At 39.7% G+C, this 26,068-nt stretch overlaps 2 protein-coding genes across 3 annotated transcripts; one reads left to right on the top strand and one right to left on the bottom strand.

The window, feature by feature from the left end:
• The first annotated feature begins 692 nt into the window (after positions 1 to 692).
• On the top strand, positions 693 to 5,217 carry LOC124866773 (trans-1,2-dihydrobenzene-1,2-diol dehydrogenase-like). Its single transcript, XM_047362715.1, has 7 exons — positions 693 to 823; positions 1,210 to 1,321; positions 1,464 to 1,627; positions 2,113 to 2,365; positions 2,451 to 2,575; positions 2,687 to 2,837; positions 4,587 to 5,217. Exons 1-7 carry the CDS (start codon positions 734 to 736, stop codon positions 4,694 to 4,696), a joined length of 1,005 nt encoding a protein of 334 aa, XP_047218671.1. The 5' UTR covers positions 693 to 733; the 3' UTR covers positions 4,697 to 5,217.
• Positions 5,218 to 6,321: 1,104 nt separating this feature from the next.
• pkma (pyruvate kinase M1/2a) lies at positions 6,322 to 24,103 on the bottom strand. Of its 2 annotated transcripts, none has more exons than XM_047362713.1 (11): positions 23,973 to 24,103; positions 18,560 to 18,738; positions 18,234 to 18,325; positions 15,387 to 15,518; positions 15,101 to 15,287; positions 14,737 to 15,007; positions 14,492 to 14,642; positions 13,923 to 14,075; positions 11,266 to 11,432; positions 8,556 to 8,737; positions 6,322 to 7,360 (listed from the first exon to the last, which is right to left on the bottom strand). In XM_047362713.1, exons 2-11 carry the CDS (start codon positions 18,708 to 18,710, stop codon positions 7,254 to 7,256), a joined length of 1,593 nt encoding a protein of 530 aa, XP_047218669.1. In that variant the 5' UTR covers positions 18,711 to 18,738; positions 23,973 to 24,103; the 3' UTR covers positions 6,322 to 7,253. The 2 variants fall into 2 exon arrangements, with proteins under 2 accessions (XP_047218669.1, XP_047218670.1); XM_047362714.1 differs by lacking the exon at positions 11,266 to 11,432 and adding an exon at positions 10,727 to 10,893.
• Between the last annotated feature and the right edge of the window lie 1,965 nt (positions 24,104 to 26,068).

Here is a 26,068-nt window from a genome sequence, read left to right as displayed (position 1 = left end):
TTACATGTGTTGTTTTTCTTTTACCCATCTGTAAAGTTAGTGCAGCACCACATACCAAATATGACAGAGAGAGATTGCTGTGAAATCTTTTTTGTCACATTTACATGTTTCATATCATTACCAAATATTTGTTTGAAAAAGAAAGCCCTGAGTAATTAAGAGAAAAAAAAACATATCCAAGTCAACCTGGTTCTATGAAAAGACCCTCAAACCTGTGCCACAGGTTTCTGCAACAACTACCATCAACAATAATAGATAACTGACAAGTCTTTACATCTCTTCCTTCCATAAGTGTTTTAAATCATCCATTTCAGAGGGTTTTGATAATAAAAAGCCTGTTTAACGTCATGCCTTAGGATCTCATTTTGATTTAACTTACAATTAATAGGGTCTGTTCCATGTTACTGCTTAGGATGGTGTTCAGTGTTGATATAATTGTGAACTGATGGTTTCACATTTTGTGAAACACATGATTCACAATAAATATGACTGTCTCCTGGCATTTAAGTCTTGCTTTTTAAATTGATATTTTCATTTTGTGCGTATATTTACGTTACTGATGGCATAAAGGTAATTCAAGCAACAAAAATCTTTTAAGTGAGCTGAGCCAAAAGAACCGGTTCCCTAAAAGGAACCAGTGCATAATCCAGTGCATTGTCGCCCCCCTGTGGAAGAGTGCGTCTTTAGATACTCCCACTTCCTAGAAAGACGCTTCCTTGTTACTTTGAGAAACATGGCAACCAGGTGGGGAGTCTGCAGCGCGGGGAAGATCAGTCATGACTTTACGGTGGCCCTGAAGACTCTTCCTGTTCAAGACCATCAGGTTATATTTGCTGCCATAGAGACACAAATCCAACATGTGATTTGAATGCGACACGTCTCGTTGTGTATTACTAAGCCAAGCTCTTTCTTGTTCTTAACTGCCAATCAGTACTTTTGCTGGATATAGATATTAATAGATATAGTTTCAGTCATACGTTTTACAAAAACAATACGGCAAGATACATTTTTTTTTTGGCTGCAAAACAAAGTGGGTTTATATGAGTGATGCCCTCTGCTGGATAAGGAATGGAAGTGCCAACAACAAAACCTACAGTTTAAGAACAGATTTCTTCTGCAGGATTTTTATTAAAATGCAATGATTGATAAAAACAAATTTACAACTCAAGTATAGATAATTATTGTAATCATCTGTGACTGTATTTACAGGTTGTGGCTGTTGCAGCTCGTATGTTGGAGAATGCTCAGGAGTTTGCCAGAAAACACAGCATCTCCAGGGCTTATGGCAGCTACGAGGAGCTGGCCAGAGATCCAGAAATAGGTCAGTTTCTGTCTGTCTGTCAGAGGCAGTGAAAAACTTGATCGCTGCTGAACATACTCCACTTTGAAGTCGATGTTCTGACAAATTGAAGAGTCCATCTTTTAGATTTATATCTGGCCTTCATTTTTAAATGTTTGCCTAGATGTGGTGTACATTGGGAACATCCACCCTCACCATCTAAGTGCCTGTCTGCTCTTTATGAATGCCAAGAAAAATGTTCTGTGTGAGAAGCCACTGGCCATGAACACCAAAGAAGTGAAAGAGATCCTGGACTCTGCAAAAACGAATCAAGTCTTCCTCATGGAGGTAATCAAGCAGTAGACCAGAAAGATAAGTCAAGATTCAACAATCACTCAGAGACTGGAACCTGATATTTTCCTAAATAATTGGCAGATTCTGAAAAATCTATATATTCAAGGGTTATTAAATGCATCAAAAATAAGACCTCCTGGAATTTGCTGTCTATAAATGGATTAGCCAACAGCATGTACTTTGATGTGCTTTGAGTTTTATAAAAGTCAGATAATCACAGAAATATGCTTTGATGGATTAATGAGAGGAACTTGTCATTCCAGCATTGCTGGATCTCTAAAGTTAGTTCTTCTTTTTTTGACACATTTTTTGTTCTCTCTGTCTTGTAGTCTTACATTTAAACCTGAAAATACTTAATGAAAAAAGAAGAGCTCTAAAAATTTAAAACAGACATTAGATGTTACTAAAAAGGTCTCAAATATTTCTAATTCTAGTCGATTAATATTCCTTCATCTCTGCTTGCTGTCTTTTGTCTCTAGGCTGTGTGGACCCGCTTCTTCCCAGCTTCTATGGAGGTCAGAAGGCTGCTGGCGCACGGGGAGATTGGGGAGGTGAAGATGATCCGGTCAGAGTTTGGCATTCCTCTGTTGCACAGACCTAGATTAGTAGAGAAGGAGTTGGGTGGAGGAGCCTTGTTGAGTCTTGGGATGTACTGCCTGCAGCTCGTGTGTATGGTTTACAATGGAGAGAGGCCAGAAAGCATCCAAGCTACCGGAGTCTGCCTGGAGACAGGTAACGACTTAACCAGAGGGTTACGTTTCATTGAAATACAGTGCTTTCATTATGTAAAATACCATTTATTCCCTCATAATTACAGGGGTGGATGAGACTGTGATTGTCACTCTGAAGTTCTCAGACAAGCGAATGGCAGTGTTTACCTACTCTTCGAGTATGCAGCTTCCCAATGATGCCATTATTTTTGGAACCAAGGGCACAATTCAGGTAAGTCATTAAGGGAGGTTAGGTTAACAAATAAATGCAATGTAAATGGAACATTTTCATTTTATTTAAAAAAGAAAAGCCTTTGTATGGTCTTTTAAAAATATTATTTAGATTCCTGCCTGGATGTGGTGCCCTACATCATTAGTTGTGAATGGGAAGGAGACCCAGTACCCCTTGCCAGAACCCTGTTTGCCTCTGAACTTCAACAATGGCACCGGGATGCGTTATGAAGCAGAAGAGGTCCGACAGTGTTTGATCAAAGGTATTTAAATTGTTTTAGCATGTATTAGTCGGTATTCATACTAATATACACTGCTCAAAAAAATAAAGGGAACACTCAAAGAACACATCCTAGATCTGAATGAATGAATGATTCTCATTAAATACTTTGTTCTGTACAAAGTTAAATGTGCTGACAACAAAATCACACAAAAATCATCAATAGAAATCAAATTTATTAACCAATGGAGGCCTGGATTTGGAGTCACACACAACATTAAAGTGGAAAAAAACACTAGAGGCTGATCCAACTTTGATGTAATGTCCTTAAAACAAGTCAAAATGAGGCTCAGTATTGTGTGTGGCCTCCATGTGTCTGTATGACCTCCCTACAACGCCTGGGCATGCTCCTGATGAGACGGTGGATGGTCTCCTGAGGGATCTCCTCCCAGACCTGGACTAAAGAATCTGCCAACTCCTGGACAATCTGTGGTGCAACGTGACGTTGGTGGATGGAGCGAGACATGATGTCCCAGATGTGCTCAACCGGATTCAGGTCGGGGGAACAAGCGGGCCAGTCCATAGCTTCAATGTCTTCATCTTGCAGGAACTGCTGACACACTTCAGCCACATGAGGTCTAGCATTGTCCTGCATTAGGAGGAACCCAGGGCCAACCGCACCAGTATATGGTCTCACAAGGGGTCTGAGGATCTCATCTCGGTACCTAATGGTAGTCAGGCTTCCTCTGGCAAGCACATGGAGGGCAGTGCGTCCCTCCAAAGAAATGCCACCACACACCATTACTGACCCACTGCCAAACCGGTCATGCTGAAGGATGTTGCAGGCAGCAGATCGGTCTCCACGGTGTCTCCAGACTCTGTCACGTCAGTCACATGTGCTCAGTGTGAACCTGCTTTCATCTGTGAAGATCACAGGGCACCAGTGGAGAATTTGCCAATCCTGGTGTTCTCTGGCAAATGCCAAGCATCTTGCACGGTGTTGGGCTGTGAGCACAACCCCCATTTGTGGACGTCGGGCCCTCATACCATCCTCATGGAGTCGGTTTCTAACCGTTTGTGCAGACACATGCACATTTGTGGCCTGCTGGAGGTCATTTTGCAGGGCTCTGGCAGTGCTCCTCCTGTTCCTCCTTGCACAAAGGCGGAGGTAGTGGTCCTGCTGCTGGGTTGTTGTCCTCCTACGGCCTCCTCCACGTCTCCTGGTGTACTGGCCTGTCTCCTGGTAGCGCCTCCAGGCTCTGGACACTACGCTGACAGACACAGCAAACCTTCTTGCCACAGCTCACATCCATCCTGGATGAACTGCACTACCTGAGCCACTTGTGTGGGTTGTAGAGTCCGTCTCATGCTACCACGAGTGCGAAAGCATCACCAACATTCAAAAGTGACCAAAACATCAGCCAGAAAGCATAAGTACTGAGAAGTGGTCTGTGGTCCCCACCTGCAGAATCACTCCTTTATTCTTGCTAATCGCCAAAGATTTCCCCCTGTTGTCTTTTCCATTTGCACAACAGCAGGTGAAATTGATTGTCAATCAGTGTTGCTTCCTAAGTGGACAGTTTGATTTCACAGAAGTTTGATTTACTTGGAGTTATATTGTGCTGTTTAAGTGTTCCCTTTATTTTTTTGAGCAGTGTACATCTGCATAATTGAGTATCACAAATGAGTGCTTTTGGCATCTCAAGGCTGCTGGTGACTGAGAAGTAATGCAAATATTTATCATTAGTTGGCACCAGAAACAATGCGATTATGCCTTCGTTTGTCCCGGCAGGGCTGAAGGAGAGTCCAGTCATGTCTCACTCTGACTCTCTTCTGCTGGTTGAACTGGAGGATGAGATCCGTAGGCAGATAGGGGTGGTGTTCAGCCAGGACTGCCAGTAAATGTTTTACACATAGTATTCATATTGTGACAAAAGAATAATTTATAACTGAAAATGACTTGATTACTGTGATCCAGCTGGAGTTTGGATTCATCACTACAGCACTGTACCTCATTTTTTGCTGACCTCAGAAGGTCTGTGTTAAGAGACAACTCACTTTAAGCTGCATGCTAAATCAACTTCATATTGGTTTAATTTTTTTTTTTTTTTTACTTTGATTACTACATGTACAAGAATCATTACCATCTGTAAAGGCAGTGAGGTGTAAAGGCAACACCTCAATGAAAGCTCTATCACTGAAAACTGAAGCATTTTTGAAATCATGCCCAAAATAAAACTTCTAAGTTTCTAAAGATGTCAATCTAAGATGTTTAATTTCAATTAGACGAGCGATTAAGATTCTCACTGCATAACCTTATGAGAAAATGTCATGTTTACAAATATTTAAAACAAAATGTACAACATAATCTAAATACTTAAATGAAATACTTGTACTGCTGCTTAATAAATATAATGCATATATGTTTTTGTGTATAACATTTGTTGAATTATATACTTAAATTTATTACACAAATATACAAGTGACTCCCAGTAAATTATCAAGAAGTATTTCTAAAAGTTCAGTTCTGTAATTCAGTTTAAAAGTTACTCAAATCAGATTTATGCAAACTTTTATTGCTGTTAAGTTTAATATTTATGGCTTACAGCTAATGGAAATCAAAAATAGAGTTGTTACATAAGACCAATAAAAAAAAAAAAAACGATTTTTAAAAAGAAATGTTAGCAGACTACATATTATGTCCATTAGACTCTGAGGTTTATGTCAGGCCAATCAAACACAATAAAACAGTGATCATTAAACCGGGGTTAGGGTTAGCTTTGGCAGTGTGAGCAGGTCATAGTCCTGCTGGAAAATGACATCAGGATCTTCATGTTTGTCAGCTGAGAAAAGCAAGAATTGCTCTGAAATTTCCAGCTAGGTGACTGTAGTTGATAAAACGCCAAATCATCAAACTGAAACCCTCACCCTGGACCTCAAGGAACAGACGGAGACCTCAGATCCCCAACAAAATGCAAAATGCACTTCATTCTGAAAAAAGGACTTTGGACTTCTGAGCAGCAGTCCAGTCCTTCTTAGCCTGGCTAAGACACTCCTGATGTCTCTGGTTCAGGAGGAGCGTAACACAAAGAATGCAGCCACCATGTCCTGGAGTAATTTGCATGTGGTAGCTATTGAAGCACAAACTCCAACCATAGCCCTCACCTTGCTAGCTAATGTCCTCACAACTCTTAAATGTGCTTCACCTTCCCCTCAAGAATGCAGTTATCCTTGTTACTTACACACCTTTTTCTACAACATTCTTCTATGTTTGGATACAACTCTGAACCAGCTCCTTTCAAACTGAATTAAAACCTCTTAAGTTTAATATTTGGTAAATCAAATTTCATGAGGATTTTTTTTTTTTTATTCCAGTAGCTGTAAGCAATATTAAAAACAGCAACAGGTAGTGGAGGCATAATGCCGTTTATAAACTCCAGTACTCCAACACTTTCTCTGGCATCTCACCAACTGGTACATACTCAGTTCAAGTCTTTCACTTCCCCATAAATGAGAGGTTTGACAAGTTTATAGGTGCTCATCTTTTATTGATGGGACTCCAGTCTTGTGGGACATCTTAACTGGAACATTTTACAAAGTTAGTTCTTAGTTTAGCATTACAATCAAAAGCATGTTAGAGGAGCAGGACAGCTACAGTGGGTCACAAACAGAGAAGTCAAAGAAGGGTTCTAAACAAGTCCCAAATGTGTTCAGTCAACTTTAGCGGACCACTAAAGATTTAGTTTCCATGTCACATTTGATCTAAATGCAAAGAAATGTAAAGGCTTGATGACATCTACCACCACAAAAACAGTAACTCGTTCAAACACTTCTGGACTGGGACACCCAAAACCTTTTTCTAAAGTTAGACAATATATAAGCAGAGTTGAATGTCCCAAAACAAAAATAATATTCACAAAGGTCAAGTACAATTTAGAATGTAACAGTGTCTGGAGAAGATGAGGAATGCAACACTGACAGATACACTGAAACACAATGAAAGCTGGTATATAAGAGGACACTTCTTACAGACAGCTCTATACAAACCTCTGGATCGAGCTGTTCTGTAGGAGAGACCTTTGCCAATATTGTTCATTACAGTACAACAAGGTGCTCTTAAAGATCAGCTCCAATACTAATAACACCCAAAATGGAGCCAAATATACACAGATGCTTCCACTCAGTGAATAAATACAGCAGTTTCTGCTCAGAGTGTAATAATCTGAAGCCCTGACAACTGGTTTGACAAAACTATGTTAAAGGAATGAAAACCCTTCTTGGAATTATCTGGAAGAAAACTGCTCCCACCTAAACAGCTCCTTGGCTGTAAGAAGCATCTTATGATTAACAGTTTACATGAGAACCTAAAAACTAAACAGCTGAGTTTTGCAGGAGTTGGTGGTTAGGATGGTGAGAGTGAAAAACAGAAGGGTCAGTGTTGTGCAGCGGCGTAGGCTGCTCAATCCACCAGAACCACACGCATGGTGTTGGTGTAACCAGAGCCGGGACGCCAGCCGGTCAAGATGATGACAACGTCACCCTCTTTGAAGAAGCCTCTGGCCTTGCCTAAAAACATAAAATTAAAATATCAGAACAGTTTTTCATGGTACAAACTGAAACAAATTCAGATACTATTAGGATTTTTTACAAATGTATCCATGCTCCCTTGTGGAGCATGGATACATTTGCATTCAGTCACGGCTTGAACACTTTGTAAAACCACCTTTTGCTTTGCAGATTAAAGTCTTTTAAAGGTATGTCCCTACAAGTTTTGTGCAACTAGAGACAAAAATGTTTGCAAAAGAACTTGAGCTCAGTCAGAGTGAATGAGTGTCTAAAAATCAGCTTGTTTTGCCACACATTCTCAATATGATTTAGGTCTCAACTATCATCAGGTTGTTTCCAACATGAGTATACTTTGATCTAAAGCATTCCATCGTCACTGTGGGCTGCATATTCAGGGCTGTGTCCTGCAGAAGAAGGAATCAAGTCTTCTAATCTGCTCCTTCAGGATTGCCCTTTAATGAGCTTCAATCTTCTTATCAACACCGATCACATTACCTTCAAACATTTTTACAGTCATGGCTCATAGTAAACAGAAAATTGCTCTTTTTGCCATTCTTCCATAAATACCAGATTTGTGGAGTGCATGACAAAGTTTATCATGGCAACTGATTGTCCCATCTAAGCTGTGGATCTTGCAGCTTCTTCAGACTAACCATCTTGGCTGCTTCTCTGATTAATGCTCTACTTGGCTAGCCTACCAGCTTAGATAGGCAGCCACATCTTTGTTGGTTTTTTAGCTGTACAGTACCGTGTCCATTTGTAGATCATGGATTAAAAAGTGTTGCCTGAAATGCCCAAAGCTTGGGGTATCCTTTTATAGGCTAACCCCAGCTTTAAACTTGTCCACAACTTTATCTCTGTCTGGTTCTTAAATCATCATGATGCTGTTTATTTCCACTAATGCTCCCTAACAAACCTCTGAGGACTTCCCAGAACTGCTGTACATCAGTGGACCACGTCTGATGGCAATTGATTGCACTGGATTTTATTTAGGTTATAACGGTAAAGAGGGCTAAATAAAAATGCATGCCCCACATTTCAGATCTTTATTTGTGGAAAGAAAAAGAAAAGTCACAGTAATAATTACTGTCATAATTAGGCGGTATGAATACTTTAAATGGAGCACCAACAACTGCAGTGTCCAGTCATGCTAGTTCCTCTACAACATTAAAAGTGACACCATGTAACCGCTTACCCATTTCCATTGCAAAGTTGACGCGCATGTCAACATCCTCTGCCCAAACATCGTGAGAGGGTGTGGTGTACAGGACAGGAAAGATCCCACGGTACAGGTGGGCCTGGCGTGCCGTCTGGGCGTTACGGGTCACAGCGATGATGGGAGCACGGGGCCTGTACCTGGAGAGCAGGTGGGCTGACCTGCAGACAGATATGCACGTACAGGAAGCTGAGAACTGAAGAAAATTCAATGTAATTTGCATTATAAATTTCCGTAGAACCACTCATAAATGCCTATTTTTTGCATCAGATTTTTTGCTACTGAAAGAAGGCTGACCCCTCACCTGGAGAGCCTTTTAGTGAAATTAGTAATACTACATTGTACAATTATGAGACCAGGTTATGATCTAATCTGACTTTACAATACTACATGTCAATGCTAATGACGTGAAAATAAGGTCTTAAGTTATTTAAAATGTTGACATAATTGGGTGCTGTTGGAAAAAAAAAAAAAAAAAAGAACCATCAACAAGAGTATGATGTCTGTTAAAGGCTCATCAAATCTAGGGCTGCAACTAACAATCTGACAGCAAAAAGGTGCTTAATTGGAGATTTTTCTTTTTTTTAACAGAATTTAAACCAGGTGAGGCTAAAACGTACCACTTGAGTTCTAGATGAGCATATTTACAAACAGAAGGTTTTTCATATTAAATACAAAATAGATATTTTTTTGTGCATGATTTTGGCTTAACTGCTCTGAGTGGGTTGATCCCTCAGCAAATGGCATGTTTTGGCATGTAAGAATATTTGCTCCAAGGTATTACGCATTATTACATATTTTGAACAGAACTCAGTCAAATCAGTATTTAGGCTAGTAGCAGCTGGATGTTGATTTGTTTGGCGAATATGAAGTTGTACATAAAACAGAGAGACCGTTAAGACTTTTTCAGAGAATAATGGATCGTGGTTCATTTGAACATCTAAATTTAGAACAAATTTAGTCATACCTTTTCCCACCCACATAAATGTTGAGTGAAATGTACTTCTTAGTGTACTTATCAAATTTGGTGCCTTTATGTGCAATGAAAGTATACATTTTTGGAGTTTTGCAAAGTGAAATAGAGTCATCACCTATTCTGGTAGATTCTGACCCCAACTGAGATTTGAAAGGGCTCTAAAACAGTTTCAATTCAATAATCATCATAGAATTAGTTTAAAAACGTTGCAGGATCCCAAGAATCAGCTCATTTTCAAAACATCTGATGTCAGTCTGGAAAAGTCAAGGCCGCCAAAATAGGTGACAACACGTGCAATGCATCATGGGTGTGCTGTGGCTTCAGGTCACATTAAGTAGTCCAATTGAGGTTTACTAAAGTCATGGTAAAAAGTTAATATTGAATCTAAATGTTTTACATAAAGACTTAACTGAATACATAAAACCCTAGAGGAACACTAATGATCTTCTTAATGACCTTTTCAGTCTCACATCATAGAAAATAATCGTCTTAGGAGTTTCTACCAAAGATTGCCTGGAATGGGTATGGTAACATCTGTTATTTTCCTAGAGTTGATTCTGTGCCATGAATCCTGGTCCAGTTACATGACTTCATTTCAGCAAAGCTTCAGCTAAAGTAAGGTTTCATGTTTGATAGTATACCTTATCCTAGGGCTGATGGCTGACTCAACGTTTACTGCAAAGTGTCTGGAGGTTTTCTTCTGAAAACACTTTTAAACAAGCTGTACTGTAAGCTTGTTAAAAGGTGGGCTTCTGATCAAATCAGCCTTTAAAAAACAAATTTGGTTCTGTTCAACAGAATATTAAACAGAATTGGTCATATTTGCTTTTTACTATGACATATAGACCTCACAAAATGGACATAACATTTTCCATAAACAGAACGGTGTTGATCAGATTCGCTATCAAATATGAGTCCTGCAAGTCACTTATAAGATTTGGTGAGTTGATTTACATTCTGAGCCAGTGCACCCATTTGTGAACAATAAACAGACAGGAAGACACCTTGATTTGGCTAATGTCATGCCCCGCTCTCATTCTTCATGCCCACACACACACACACACACACACACACACTCAAAATGAAGGGCCACATGCTGGAGAATTAGGAGCTGTGATAATCAGACCTTACCTTCAGGAACATTTTCATACTGCAACCCTTTATACTTTCTTACCTCCCAGTCTTAGTGAGAATAATGATGGCACTAGCACAGCATTTGAAGGATGCTTCAACAGCTCCGACTGCTACAGCCTCTGAGGGGTCTCTGGTCAGATGGGAATTTCTTCTCAGCTCCTCGAACAGCTGTTTGTGGAAGGTGGCTGCTTCTGCCTCTCGTGCTATCTAAGCCCCGAATGGAAGGTTACTCTCAAACACACTCCACTACAAACACATCAAGGCATTCACACCACCGTAAGAGACTGGCAAAAACAACTAGACTATCTGGACAAGGACAGTTTCAAAACCATCACTCACAATTTTGGGAAATTATCACAATAAACGTGGGAATGTTTAGCTGAACTCTGATTTTAAAAAGACTTAAGAAAAATATGTAGATAAATGGTAGATGAGATGAATAAACAGTCTAATTTGGGTTTTTGCCAGCTCGCCCAGTTACTTCATCTATCAGCGCCTGCCTGACCCTACTCTGCCTCTCTTCCTCTTCAAGTTTCCATCAGACATCCATAGGATGTCAGTGCCAGATAACCGGCATACCTTCCAGAGCCCGTGAGCACAATGATCGCAGAGGCTAAGCTCTTAAAGGAGGCCTCGACGGCACCAATTGCAATGGCCTCAGCCGGGTCGCTGCAGTGTGGCGTAGAACGACGCAGGTCCTCAAACACCTGCCGGTGGAATATGGCTGCCTCGGCTTCACGAGCAATCTGGCACAAGGGCAAGATGCATCGAGTAAAGGTATTCCCACATCAGATGCGCACACACAGATGGAAAAAAAAAAAAAAATGAGGAAAGAAAAAAGGGAGACAAGACATGGGAAACAGATTGACAAGGTTAAGAGGACATTAAAAAAAAAGGAGTAGGAATGACAGAAGAAATCAAGATGGTCATCAGGATAAGTTAGGTGTGTGCATTTAGTGGGGGGGGGGGGTGGAAGAAAAATACCAAAACTGTCAGATTATATTAAATTTTATGTTAAAGATTCTAACACAGCTGAAATACTAGATTGTTAATATAAATTAAAAAATACGATGCCAATGTCACATTAGTGATTCATTAAGATTGTGAAGCACATCAACAGGACAGGCTGGCTTCTGTTAAACTGGAACAAAACATCTTGACATTCAGATGCAACATAAAGGGTCCAAGCCAGTTAAAAATCAGCCAGGAAAACATTTAGAGGTTAGTCCATATTAATTTTTTGGGGTTTTTTTGCCTAGTGTGCAGCTCCTGTTGAAGATGGAGTTTACTCCAGGTTCAGAGACATCCAGTACACCCTCAGTGCATCAATAACACTGCATCTGCTGAGTCAAGGAGACATCTGCATTGTGGCTAAGAGTAGCAGCGGTCAGCCAAGAAGGCATTGGGAGTAAAGGACAGACAAGATGGGATTAAATACATTGTCCATCCATGCAACTGAAAAACTGGGATATTGCTAAAATATGATTTATGGTAATTTAATCAATTTCTTTATCTGTCCCTAACTGAGAAACACAAAATACAACTTTAAAAAGTAACACAATTTGATAAATTCAAAGAGGCCCAACACTTACGGCCCTTTAATCTGATACAGAATTTGAATGGTAAATTATGTAGTCAGGCACACAAACTTTGTAAGAGAATTAAGCATCATTTTGGAGACTCCACTGCAAAAAAACAAGTGGTACCGAATATGAGGTGTAGTGAATTTGTTAGATAAAGAGGTGCAGCAGCTGCCATTGGTGGTGGCTTTGAGAAAAAGCATCCAACATGCTATTCAAGTAATTAATAACCACATGCACATTGTTATCATCATGCAGCGGTTCATGTGCTTCCAGCTCCTACACAACCTTATGATTATTGTATTGATTGATTTTTATAATGTTTCAGTGGATGATCAGAAATGAAAGATGTAAGCATGTACACTGCCTGTCCCCAGAAAAAAAACAACACATCCACCATTTCATTGGACATCCTTTAGCCTTGGTTACAGGCACTCATTCGGTGTGGCATCGTTTTTAATAATCTTCTGCAATTTCGCAACATTTATAGCTGTTCAGAGTGCATAAACCACGCCAAGACCTTGTAGAGATGATGGGAGAGTCAGATGACTGCATCGTTCTCAATGAGGTCAAGATCTGGACTTTGTGATGGCCAATCCATGTGTGAAAATGATGTTGCATGCTCCTTGAACCTGTCCTGCACATTTGAATCTGATGAATCCTGCGATTGTCTGTGCAATCAGGAAGGAAGACATTTACTGATACAATAACCTGGTTATTCTGTATATTCAGGTTATGAGCTGACCTCATTCTTTGGGCACATAACGTTGCTGAACCTTTACCCAACCAACTGCAGCAACCACAGGTCATAACAGGCTTGTAGGGTTGACACTAGACACGACGACCTCATGCACCTCTCTGATGCGCCCCTCCCTCTAGAACAGAGTAAATCTGGAGTCCAATCTTCATCCTTCCCAGCAAATTGAGGCCCTTTTATAGGAATTAGCCTCACTGATCAGTATTTTTCCTAAAGCTACACTGTTTAGTCCCAACCACTTGAGTTCTCTTTGCATTGTGCATGTGCAAATGCTCTTATGTTCACTACTGAACACATCCAAGAGTTCTGCTGTACTTTCTTTGAACTATGTGATTTCAAGCATTCAAGTGATTGGTAATCAAAATCGTTTTCAATATTGGTTTGACGGTTTTTAACCAAATTTTAATATTTTTCAGCCATTTCCTTAAATGATTTCTTTGTTTGATGCATAACCAAAATATTCTGAAAAAGATTAACACATTTTCCTTCCACCACAAGATGCATCTTTGACATGGTCATTTAAGAAATGAGAAGCTATTCACTGCATCCATTAGAGTTAAATAACTTGTTGCCAGCTGAAACTTAATCATCAAGTCAGTAAAAATCCAATAGGGGGATCTTGTCTATTTACTTTCTTAAATCCAGGTAGTTTTTTTTTTTTTTTGTTTTTTTTAGGACAGGCAGTATACATGCTGACACTAGCTGCAGCAAAAACCAGGCGGCACATATAAGCAACAGTTGACTCTGGGAGAAGCAGCTGATTCTTAGCATAAATTATTTTCAAATTAAATTTCATAACTACAAATCATGAAAGCTCATCTTATAATCATTAATGATCATGCTTATTTGATCAAATTTTTTATTTTTACATTTTGAATTTTTTGTGTAGATGGACTCACCATGTGCTGTGTGCGCACGGCCTCCAGAGGGTAATCTCCCTTGGCTGTCTCCCCGCTCAGCATGATGCAGTCAGCTCCATCCAGGACGGCGTTGGCAACGTCGCTGCCCTCAGCGCGGGTGGGTCTAGGCTTCTTGATCATGCTCTCCAGCATCTGAATGGTTTAGGAGGATTAACTCACACTTACATCAACGAATTTTATGGCAGTGCATCTTGTTTAAAGCTACTGGCCAGACCCTTCTGTAAAAAGTAAAATTTTTTTAAAAGATAAAAACTACTCTTTCTCCTTTCACACACACACATATGCCTCTGGTGACATAAGCTAATTGATCCCAATTCTTGAGTATGTCCTTCAGGTCTTAAAATGTGTAAAACGTGTATGCATGTGTATTTTAAAGTCATTTTGAGCTGCTGTCATCTTGGTCAGGATGCTCCTTGTAAAATAGGATTTTAAAATTTCTGTGGATGTTTTTATCCCCAGAAAAATACAGTAGAAATCTACACTGAAGTTTTAATGTCAGCATACCTTTGTGTGTTTACAGTATTTTTAGGAAAACAGCTTTCACAAACCTGAGTTGCGCATGTGATTGGCTTGCCAGCACGGTTGCAGCGACCAATCATCATCTTCTGAGCTAGAAAGACCTTTTCCGTGGGGATCTCGATACCCAGGTCACCACGTGCAACCATGATGCCATCGCTAGCCTCCATGATCTCATCAAATCTGCAAACGCATACAACAAATGATCAACGTTCTTGGTAAAACATGGTAAATGATCAAGCCTGACATGCAGTCAGCTTGTCAACATCATACACACCTGCGTACACCCTCATGGTTCTCCAGCTTGCTGATTATCTTGATGTTTTTGCCCTTCTCTCCAAGAACAGCTCTGACAGCATGTACATCATCTGCTTTGCGAATGAAGGAGGCAAAGACCATGTCGACTCCCTGCTCGACACCAAACAGCAGGTCCTTGATGTCCTTATCTGAAACGGCGGGCAGGTCAACAGCAGCGCCAGGGAGGTTCACGCCCTTCTTGCTGCCCAGAGTGCCACCATTTTCAATCTCACACATGAGGTAATCAGTGCCTGGAAAACAAAACAATAAAACAGCAGCAACTTTAACATCCATGAGAATTTACAGGAGGAAGCTTACTTCATGTTCGATAATCTTCTACTCACCAATCTCCTTGACCTGCAGAGAGATGAGGCCATCATCAATGTAGACCTTACTGCCAACTTCCACCACTTTGGTGATGTTCTTATAGTCGAGCCAGAGGATATCTTCACCACAGTTGTCCTGGTAAGCATCGTCTAAGATAACCTTGATCATGTTGCCCTTCTTCAGCTCCACCTCAGCTGTGCCACTCTGTCACATCATAAACATGCATAAATAAATGCATTCATTTCATATCAAATCTGGAGTATAGCAGAACTGTTCTGGTGTGGGGATTAATGTTAAACTCACTCCTTTAATAAGGCCCGTCCTGATCTCTGGTCCCTTTGTGTCCAGGGCAATACCGATGGGTCTGTAATGGATACTGCCTGGCTCGAAGCTCTCACATGCCTTCCGTACATTCTTGATGGTCTCTCCGTGGTACTACAGTAAGAGAGATTTGTTTGTTAAATGTGTTTTTTTTCATATAACCAAGCCTATAAACTGTAGCATTCCCCATCGTGTCACTATATGGAAACGTCATTTTATTTTTTGTAACAATATACGGGTGAATTTATATCAATTGCACCATCTTTGAAAAATAAATTTTTGTACTTCAGTTCAAAAAGTGAAACTCATACAGATTTTCTTTTATCTTGGCATGTTTTAATGAAAACCCAAAATTCACAATGTGAACCGAGACTGGAGTCAGTGCTTCAAGACCCACCGTACATAGACATATACAGAACTGTTGCATTCCTTGTGTTAAGGCACTCCTGAAATAGCGACAAAGTCAAAAGTGTCTTGTCCACCCTGAGAAAAAAGACAAGATGGTTTCTCAGTGGCCCATTGTCCTCTTTTCAAATGAACATACATTTATTTGGGAATCAAGGTCCCAACATATGGAGGAAGAATGGACATATAAGTCAGTGATGATTTTGTATTTTACTGGAAAGTGGAAGGAAAAATGTGCTTCTTCAGACAAGCAATTTATGTGTTAACACCTCAGCTGTGCCACATGCTTCTCCACACTGGTGCAATAATTCATGCAAGAAGGAGGCAGGAGTAGGTTAGAGTAGGAGTGCAAATATGATAAGCTATTTGGAAGTACAGTGCATTAAGCTGAGGTTTCCATTTTAAAAACCTGTTATTTGCTTATATAATATTTAGTTCTTATTAGCTGTAAAGCATAATCCAAACAAAACTTAACTGTTAGAGTGTGATATATTTCAAGCACTTCTTTCAAAGTATTAGCACAGATCATAATACATAACTTATGACTTTCACTTTTAAAATGTAATTATTGAATAAATTGACTTTTTTATGATTTTCTAATTTACCGACATGCAACTGAATTGTTACCAGACATCGTTTTCAGCAGCTACAAAATCAGGTCAGGGCAATTAAAATACAAGGTGTGTTGACAACTCACACCACCATAAAGGACGTTGGTCATGTCAGCATTACAACAGTCAGTTTCCTTTAATGTGACGGGAGAATATGTAAAAGCATTCTGTGGGATTTTGTTACATTGGATACCAAATATGTACAATGTCACTGAGGCTTGCATTTATTAAGTATGCAATACGATGTTAAATTGCTGGGTGTAAAAAGCTGAATGAAACTATAACCACAGCTGATGTCTTCATCATCAGCGCTCCTTGACCATGACTGAACTTTATGACATGACATGTGACTATTTTCAGTAAGACATTTAAAGAAGTGTCGTGTTTTATTTAACAAAAAAAAAAAAACCTAAAAAGAATATCCAGCCTGAAATCTGCATTTATCAAAAATACTACACAACCAGTCTACATACACATTTTTTCAGCACAGACTATAAAATGTTGCAGTTACAATCACACCCGTGGTGGCTTTCAATCAAGCTGTGGGACAGCTGGAAGGAGAGAAACTCAGTATGGTTGTGTTTTACAACCTCTAGGGAGGCTAATTAACAGGTAGTGCGGAGTTTATGGCTTTGGACACAACTGTCTGCTGTCTATTTCGGTAGCCAGAGCTTTCAGTAACAATGCTACTGGCAGGTACGTACATCCGCAGTTTTTCTCTAGGTCTCACCCATTCAACTTAACTTCACCATTCCTGGTAATTATAAATAATGCTGATTACTACTTGAAATCATTTTGCTGCCTGAGAGAGTTTCTTTTAGCCTCATTGGCACCATTTCCAACAGCTTTCAGACTGCAATGCAACTCCAATCCATTCTTGCCAGTTGCTGGAATAAAATTTGAGATTTTGTGTTTAAGAAAACTCCAACACGCACCATCTACCTTTGAATAAAGTTGAATGTAAACAGGCATTTAGCCCTTAAAAGCTAATTGAAGTTTGACTCTTTTGTAAACACTTAATAAAGTTCAAATCACTAAACATGACCCGACCTGATACTTCAAGGCCTGTAATCAATGAGCACAGAATTAAATAGAAACAAAGAGCTACAATTTTTGACAAAAACATTTCTAATAAAAGGTCAAGAGGTCATTTGCCTCATATAACCTGATATCTATACATGCATCAAAACAAGTGTTGCATTTAGTTGGTAAATGGTAAACTTAATGATTTTAAAACGGATGGAATGAGATTCCCTCTGCAGCAAGGGAAAATTGGTCCATGTTGTGCACAAGGTTCTGTTTACACCAACTGACAGCTGTTACTACAAAACAGAAGCTGAGGGCAATCAGTCTTCTTCCTCAATTTGAGTTACTGGTTTGGTTTCATCACCATTCATTGCTCAAAGCTAATTTCAGTATTTTTTTGTTCCCGTCATCTGGAAAATAGAAATGTTTTGTAAGGCCCCATGTGTGTTTGTTCCTAAGATATTGAAGCACAAAATTCACTTATAATTTTTTTAAATCCTACTGTCACTCAAATACAACATTATGAAATTACTGATTAAATGTTAGAATAAAAAGGGGCATCGCTTAGCAAAAACCTAACTATTTTTCAGCCATTCTGGCCTTGCTCAGTTACCATGCAGTGAACAGTTCATTACATAATATATGCTGCAATTCACTGTCAATTTGTTGATCGAATAGTGGCTTGAAAACTACAAAATGATAGTAAAGCTCAATTTACCAGTTTACATAAAGCACAGAATCTTGTTTGATTAGGTAAATTAAATCACATTTTTAAAAAATGACCAACCTCATGTGTACCGTGGGAAAAGTTCAAACGAGCAATGTTCATTCCAGACTTGATCATCTCCTTGAGTATATCCACAGATCGAGACGCTGGTCCTGCAGGAATAAAGGACTTTCTTTACACACAACATTTAACATTTTTAATTTTATTGCAATTGTGTTGCAGTGAGTTCACTAAATTTTAAACCTGAGCGACCACATCAGTGAAAAGCCAAACGCTGATTTAGCTTCAGACGTCCATCATGCAAAATAATAAAACCCTTAAAGACACCAGTAAGGGAGTTTCTACACCTTGATTTAAGGGAATGCAACCTTAAAGCATTGACTGACCAATGGTGCAGATGATCCCAGTGTTGCGGGCAGTGGTGGGTTCAGAGTCAATGTCCAGCAGGCACATGTGTTCCAGGAAGGTGTCGGCCATGGCAGCGTTGAGCTGCTGTGTCTGGATGAAGGCAGAGCCCATATCTTTTGGCAGAGGCATGGTGATTGCTTTTACAGTCGGACAAGTTCTGCATGGGGAAAAAAAAAAAAAAAACAAGGGGTAAGAATATTTTCTAACATAGTAACAACACTTGTTCTTTGCTTTTTACACAGTTGCAAAGTAAATGAGCAGAAAGACAGTGTGAGCGAATTTCTAGCCATTGTACAGATAAAAGGATATAAACTTTCTGTGTTCCAGTTAATTTCCTCAAAGGCCAACAATGAAAGTAGAAATTGATTTTCTTGTTGTGGGTTCTACTGTTACCTGCAGGTCAGGAGAACATTGCAAACTACCACCTGGATCTTACTTCTTCCATTAGCCATGCTCCCAACAAACAAAGGCAACCATTTCAGGAAAAGGACCCTTAGAAATGACAGGTCATGAACTCCTGAAAAAAAACATCTTGCCTGTCAATATTCTGTTATCTGAGCCGTGGACATTTAAAAGGGAAAATGTGTAAATTTAATATTAGACTTATGAAATGCACCCAGTGGAATTCTGTGCAAATATGGTTTGGTGGTAACACAGTTTTTACGCAACACTCCCTTTTCTTGACTTCCTCTCAGTTTTTGGGTTGCGCAAACAGTAAAATGAGTAGTGGATAAACACCTGACCTTTTAAGACAGCCAGTCAGTTGATCTGGATCTGAAATGCCAAGGCTAATCCCCCAAACACATCCCGCAATCTTTATTAAACAGTACACTGGGGTCTCTGCCCCACATGGTAGTTTATCCACACCTGCCCACCTACGCTTAAGTTATCTGTGGCAACGAACGATACAGTCATAAAGCTACAACTGTGGAATTTGCGGGATTTTATGATGATACTTATTGTAGCATAGAAATGAGGTTAGGTAAAACCCCAACAGTTGCCCACAACCTACACCCCCTTCAATCTGTCACTGACATACGAATGAGCCTGTTTGAATTCATTACATAAAAACGCATTTCCACTAACAGCCAAGGTGCATTTGAGGAGGATGCAACAGTGTTGTATCTGAATGAATAATGCAGTAATGGAAGGATTTAAAATGACTGGAGCGGAATACATTTCGAGGTCGACAGCTTTTTTATGCATCACTTAACTCCTGGTGAGGAAGACTTTCCTAAACCACATATTTCTTTAAGAAAAGCCCTGGGTACAGCACTCAAGGCCATGTTGACCTGTATTATACCATGTTTTAAGAAATTAGATGGTCGTAGTATGACAATTTATATGAAAATTGTTTAATCCAATTTACCCTTCTGTTTTTTTGGTGTTTTTTTTTTTATATATATACACACAGTACAACAACCCAATGAAAAGGCAAACAGGCATCATTAGCATAAGGTCTCTCTGATGCCAACTTTTCATCCACCCTCTATAGCAACCAGTGGAAAGATTAAGTTTCTCCATTTGTAAATTATGCAAGCAATACTCTCTCACTGGGTGAACAACAAGCGGCGGACATTAACAGGTGCGACAGAGATGGAAAATGGCTCTCTTTTTCAATGTCAACTAGCAAATGCAACTATAAATTGGTTTTACTTGGTGGCTTATCTGTTTTGATGCAACAGTATGCAAAAACTGGCATACAGGGAAGTACATTTTTAAGAGGTGGTACAAATGAAGGCACAATTACTCTGGCCTCCAAGAGGAAAATCTTACACATGAAGTCAGGCGCACTAGAGGTTTAACATCCTCTTACTCATCACATTCTCACTACAGATGCATCAAGACAGGGGATTCCAGACAGAGCTGCTATACTAACAGAAGCTACTGGCCTGTGATGCAACATTTCCATCAATGGCTCAGACCAAGCCTGTATGTGACTGCAGACATATCCCACTACAACACCAGACGACCTCTGTGTCTGGGCAAAACCACAACCATGAAATAGGGGTGTGAGGGGCATCAGTTACAGAAAAATCACCACTTCAACATGTTTTTAAATAGTAACCTAATTTAATGACCCACTGCAATTTTTTAACCTATATAAATTCAAATAGTGATCAATATGTAATTATAGCAGCTTTTGGTACATTTCCATAATATATTTGAGTTTTTTTAGTCATCCACAAATGTGGTATAAATGTCAAACACAGCTTTGGAAATGACTGACCAGAGACTGGAATCTGCCAATGCTTTTATTGATTTGATCAGATTGGTGATCACTAATCAAACACACACACACAAAATAAAAAAATAAAAATCTGAATGTGCCCTGTTCAATAATCAAGTAATACCACAGTTTTCAGTCGATAAGTGCATCAACAAACAGCATGTACTTTAATGGAGTTTTCTGGGTTTCACAGAAAAAACAGAACCTGCAGCAGAGGCCTCTCAGGTCTCTCTTATGCGTTCTAGTCCAAAAAAAAATTGGTATCTGTTGGAGAAAGTCTGGTCGGTTAATCCTTTTCTTTATTACTGTAGCGACTACATGGTATTTTTTTCTGATGGGTATAAAGGAATATGACCCCATCAACCTCACATAACCTTGGAAAAATCAACAGAAACAATCCCCCAAAACAGTTACAGTTCTTCATGTCTAACTAAGCATACTAATATCCATTTGTTTAGTAAAAAATAAAACAAAATGGTTTGTGACCCCAGGACAGCCTGTGGGCATCACAACAGGCCAGCACTGCAGTAGCAGGACAGCTTTAGGAGTTGGCTACCCAACAATCCTCTTCAATCTCTTTCCAACACATCCACCTTAAAATAGTGTCACCATCTCCTGCTTTTAAGGTAACTAATATCCTATCTTGGTCATATAAATGTGAAATATCCCTATGTAGTCATTAGGAGCAACAGAAGCATGGCTGTCAGTGACCTGACATTCCTCATCATCCAATATGGGTGCGATGTGACACAAGGCTAATCCAAGACAGCTCTTAAGAACAGCATTGTTCACACTCACTCAACCTATGCAGTATGTCCAGGTTGCTCTACATACCCCCAGTAGATCCTCTGGTTTTTCCTGGGGACAACCAAGCCCTTTACAATCAAGGACCTCCAGAGCCACCCCAGTGTGCTGGAAAGTCCGATGCTAGTGAGCAAGCTACGCCTCGCACCAGCAGAGTTGACCCCTGCAGTGTGTCTGCATACACGTGACACTGTCAGGAGCTCAGGTTTAAATCCATTCAATGCGGATAAAGAACATGAAGAGCGGCTGCTGTAACTGGGAAATCGCCATAACCTGATCGAGCGGACGGACATGAGACTTCCACCACGGCACATCAGAACAGCGTCACACCAATGTTACTGCTAGCATGGATCATACAGACCCTGGGCTAAAAACAGAAACTGGGCTAACTATAACACAGCATAGAAGGCTGGTGTGTAGAAATATCAAACTCCATAGTACATACACTCTGGTGCCTGTCAGCTAAGCTGGTAAACTCTCACCAACATCATGCATGCTTCTTTATGCGTTTCATGAACCTGAATCTAAAATGAAATGCAAATTCAAAAGTTAAGTTCTCTGAAATCTCAGAATGAGAGTCTGCAGTTGTAAAGGAATACCCATAAGTTGTGGAGTTACTGAAGTCACTGAAGATAAAATGTGTGCCGGCACATGGGAGCCAGACCAGCTGTGACAGCCCCGACCTTCTACACCGTCAAATCTGCTGCAGCTCAACCTTTCACCACAACAGTAGGTCAACAACAAACACCTGGATGGATTTTTTGCCACCAATAAAGTGCTCTTGTTTCTATGCAAGCTGTGTTATAGCAGTAGTTAGAGAATGTTTGATGTGTCCCAAGTCAAACACACCTGAATCAAAGGATTGAATTACCGCATCATGCACTAAAGTTCTACAGGGTCCTGCTAATGATCCAATTATGTGATTCAGCTGTGTCAACAGAGACAAACAAAAGTTGCAGGAAACAGGCCCTCGAGGACTGGATTTGACACCTGTGACTTAATGAAAAGGGAAAAATAATTCAGATTTCTTACTATGTGACCTTTTGATAACTAATAAGAGCGACTGTCTGTGATCTCAGGACATTACCAATAATAATTGCAATAACATCTGATTAATTTGTTTTGAGGCAATTATTTATTGCTAGGGTCATACATTTCAAACAACTCACACATCTTGACCCACCTTGACCCCTTGGGAGTGAAGACAACATTTTGTCAACAGAATTGTTAAACAGAGCAAAACATTCTTTTGTTTTGTATACAACATTATATCTTGAAACATACAAAACCACATGGCAGCCTGGCAGCAGTCTCGGCCACTGTGGATGCATTTGATCAGGGGTATTATAAGCCCATTGAATAAATTAAACATTAAACAAAAAGGCCCCTTTCTAGTTCTTTTTGGAAAAGCTCACATAACGAGGATGTAGTCCAGGCCTACACAGGCAAGGTGAGACCTGCCCTCACTTTTCTGTATTCAGTGTAAATAAGACCCGTTTTTTTTCCATTATGCAGATAGATACTGCAGCAGATTTTCTATGGCAAAAAAAAACAAAAACGTTTCAGACCACACCTGTATGGCACCACTTGTCTAAAAGTTACATCTTAAAACTCGAGGTGTCTGAACAAAAGAGAAGGAGGAGAAAATAGTTCATTTTTACCACTAATTGAGCATTCAGTGACTAATACTACTAAGGACCACGTACTAATTCGGGCCTCATTTCTGTTAGAAACACATTAGCATCTAAAGCTTGAGTTAAATTACAGACGATGCGGCAAAGGTCACGTTCTCCCATCCTGCGTCACATTTTCCTGATCTGCAGACATCACTCGAAATGACCAATGGGAGGCAGAGAAGACGGAGGGGCCACACCCACAGCAGGAGGCAACAGGAAGCGATTCTACAACGGTTAAGACTTGACGCATCACACTAAATGTCTCCATTTTAAAATACTCAATAAACACAAAACTCCGGAAGAATATAGTTTAAGTTTAGGACAGAAACAGATGGCTGGCGCCTCAAGATCTGTTCAGTGTCTGAGAGAAAAAAAAATCTTTTTTTTTTTTTTTCTCTCTCAGACACTGAATTTTAATGTTCAAATTCAACATAATTGGACTTAAAACTAGCATCTAATTTGTGATATTGCTCTTGTCTCCTTCAGCTGTATTTTTTCATCGAGTTGTAAAAGGAAAGTGAGAACAAAACACAGACCTCAGTCACTGAGCAAAACGTGTTGAAAATTAACAACATAGCTAAAGCTATTGAAAAAAATAAAAGGCTAAATGTTTAAGAGGAGCTTTACAAATAGCAAAACTATTAAAAACCGCAAACTGAAAACACTGTTGAAGATACCCACCTTAACTCTGGTTATGGCTGCTTGTAGCGATATGACTGCTAGGAGACTGAGACCAGCTTCAAGGTGATCTGTCCTAGTATTTCCTCACTGTGTGGAACTACTTTCTAGGGATGCTGATATCCATCCGACAAATGATAAATGAAACATGAAAAGCAAAGGCAGATATTCTCTTTATACAACTAAACCAACGACAAATATTAAGGAAAACAAAGTGGTTAGATACATATTTATGTAAATGTTGCCTATTTTTTGAAAAGACAGGAATGTGTAAAACGCAAAGAACGTCGCGGAAGGATATGTTAATACGTGATGGGAGTGCTTGGTAAAGTTAGAGAGCCAATGGGGAAGCGTAAACGCGTTACAAGAGCACCAAATGGAGCATGTGACTGCATGCAGGAAGGTAGTCAGTGTGTGGTTGATTGGTATGCCACGTGCGTGTCCCAAAGCTTTCATGAACCTTTTATTTTAATTATTAGTTTTTGAGATACACAACTTTGGTAGGTCAAACTATTAATAGGCATACACGTTAACATGCTTCAGTATCCTCTAGCTATTTTGGTGGTTATTAACCATTTTTGTCTGCATTTAGTTTCTAAACCATGGGGCAATTATGTCATAATTGCTAGCTATAAGTACCATCTCCTCTGCGACTTGCAAACAGTGAAGAGAAGAAAGGAGTAAATTACTACTCGGTTCAATACGGTGCTGTGTCGCCATCTACCGATGGACAATTATACGACATCACTGGGATCCCACTGATGTTTTGTGCTTAAGTTTGTTTGGAATCTTTTGCTGCAGTCAGTCATTAGATAATAATAATAATAATAATGATGATAATCATAAAAAAATAATAACAGCCAAATTAAATTAATTAAAAACAGCCAAGCCAACTCAGACTGTCTACAAGTATGATCTTCTTGTCCTTATATTGTATTAGTTTGAGTATATATATTATTCTTTTCTTAGTTGTATTCTGCTGTATTGCAATAAAGAGGCATGACATGCATAGCCCTATTCTATGTGTGCAGATATTCGTTTTGTATTAAAAAAATAAAGTGATCAGTCTCCTTAATTCCAAAAGCCTTACAATTTGTTTAGATATGATATACAGGTCCTTCTCAAAATATTAGCATATTGTGATAAAGTTCATTATTTTCCATAATGTCATGATAAAAATTTAACATTCATATATTTTAGATTCATTGCACACTAACTGAAATATTTCAGGTCTTTTATTGTCTTAATACGGATGATTTTGGCATACAGCTCGTGAAAACCCAAAATTCCTATCTCACAAAATTAGCATATTTCATCCGACCAATAAAAGAAAAGTGTTTTTAATACAAAAAACGTCAACCTTCAAATAATCATGTACAGTTATGCACTCAATACTTGGTCGGGAATCCTTTTGCAGAAATGACTGCTTCAATGCGGCGTGGCATGGAGGCAATCAACCTGTGGCACTGCTGAGGTCTTATGGAGGCCCAGGATGCTTCGATAGCGGCCTTTAGCTCATCCAGAGTGTTGGGTCTTGAGTCTCTTAACGTTCTCTTCACAATATCCCACAGATTCTCTATGGGGTTCAGGTCAGGAGAGTTGGCAGGCCAATTGAGCACAGTGATACCATGGTCAGTAAACCATTTACCAGTGGTTTTGGCACTGTGAGCAGGTGCCAGGTCGTGCTGAAAAATGAAATCTTCATCTCCATAAAGCTTTTCAGCAGATAGAAGCATGAAGTGCTCCAAAATCTCCTGATAGCTAGCTGCATTGACCCTGCCCTTGATAAAACACAGTGGACCAACACCAGCAGCTGACACGGCACCCCAGACCATCACTGACTGTGGGTACTTGACACTGGACTTCTGGCATTTTGGCATTTCCTTCTCCCCAGTCTTCCTCCAGACTCTGGCACCTTGATTTCCAAATGACATGCAGAATTTGCTTTCATCCGAAAAAAGTACTTTGGACCACTGAGCAACAGTCCAGTGCTGCTTCTCTGTAGCCCAGGTCAGGCGCTTCTGCTGCTGTTTCTGGTTCAAAAGTGGCTTGACCTGGGGAATGCGGCACCTGTAGCCCATTTCCTGCACACGCCTGTG

This window comes from Girardinichthys multiradiatus, chromosome 4 (assembly GCF_021462225.1).
Source record: "Girardinichthys multiradiatus isolate DD_20200921_A chromosome 4, DD_fGirMul_XY1, whole genome shotgun sequence".
Lineage (NCBI taxonomy): Eukaryota > Metazoa > Chordata > Actinopteri > Cyprinodontiformes > Goodeidae > Girardinichthys > Girardinichthys multiradiatus.
The sequence above is the reverse complement of the archived record's forward strand: the minus strand, read 5'-3'. Positions and strand labels throughout refer to the sequence as shown.

What these genes read in the sequence shown, in the direction of transcription:
- LOC124866773 (XM_047362715.1), top strand. Translation starts at nt 734, where the DNA reads ATGGCAACCAGGTGGGGAGTCTGCAGCGCGGGGAAGATCAGTCATGAC. An exon ending in TTCCTGTTCAAGACCATCAG is followed by an intron (nt 824 to 1,209) that starts GTTATATTTGCT and finishes CTGTATTTACAG; the next exon opens with GTTGTGGCTGTTGCAGCTCG. An exon ending in GGCCAGAGATCCAGAAATAG is followed by an intron (nt 1,322 to 1,463) that starts GTCAGTTTCTGT and finishes ATGTTTGCCTAG; the next exon opens with ATGTGGTGTACATTGGGAAC.
- pkma (XM_047362713.1), bottom strand. Translation starts at nt 18,710, where the DNA reads ATGCCTCTGCCAAAAGATATGGGCTCTGCCTTCATCCAGACACAGCAG. An exon ending in TGGGATCATCTGCACCATTG is followed by an intron (nt 18,326 to 18,559) that starts GTCAGTCAATGC and finishes TTATTCCTGCAG; the next exon opens with GACCAGCGTCTCGATCTGTG. An exon ending in AACCATGAGGGTGTACGCAG is followed by an intron (nt 14,643 to 14,736) that starts GTGTGTATGATG and finishes ATGCGTTTGCAG; the next exon opens with ATTTGATGAGATCATGGAGG.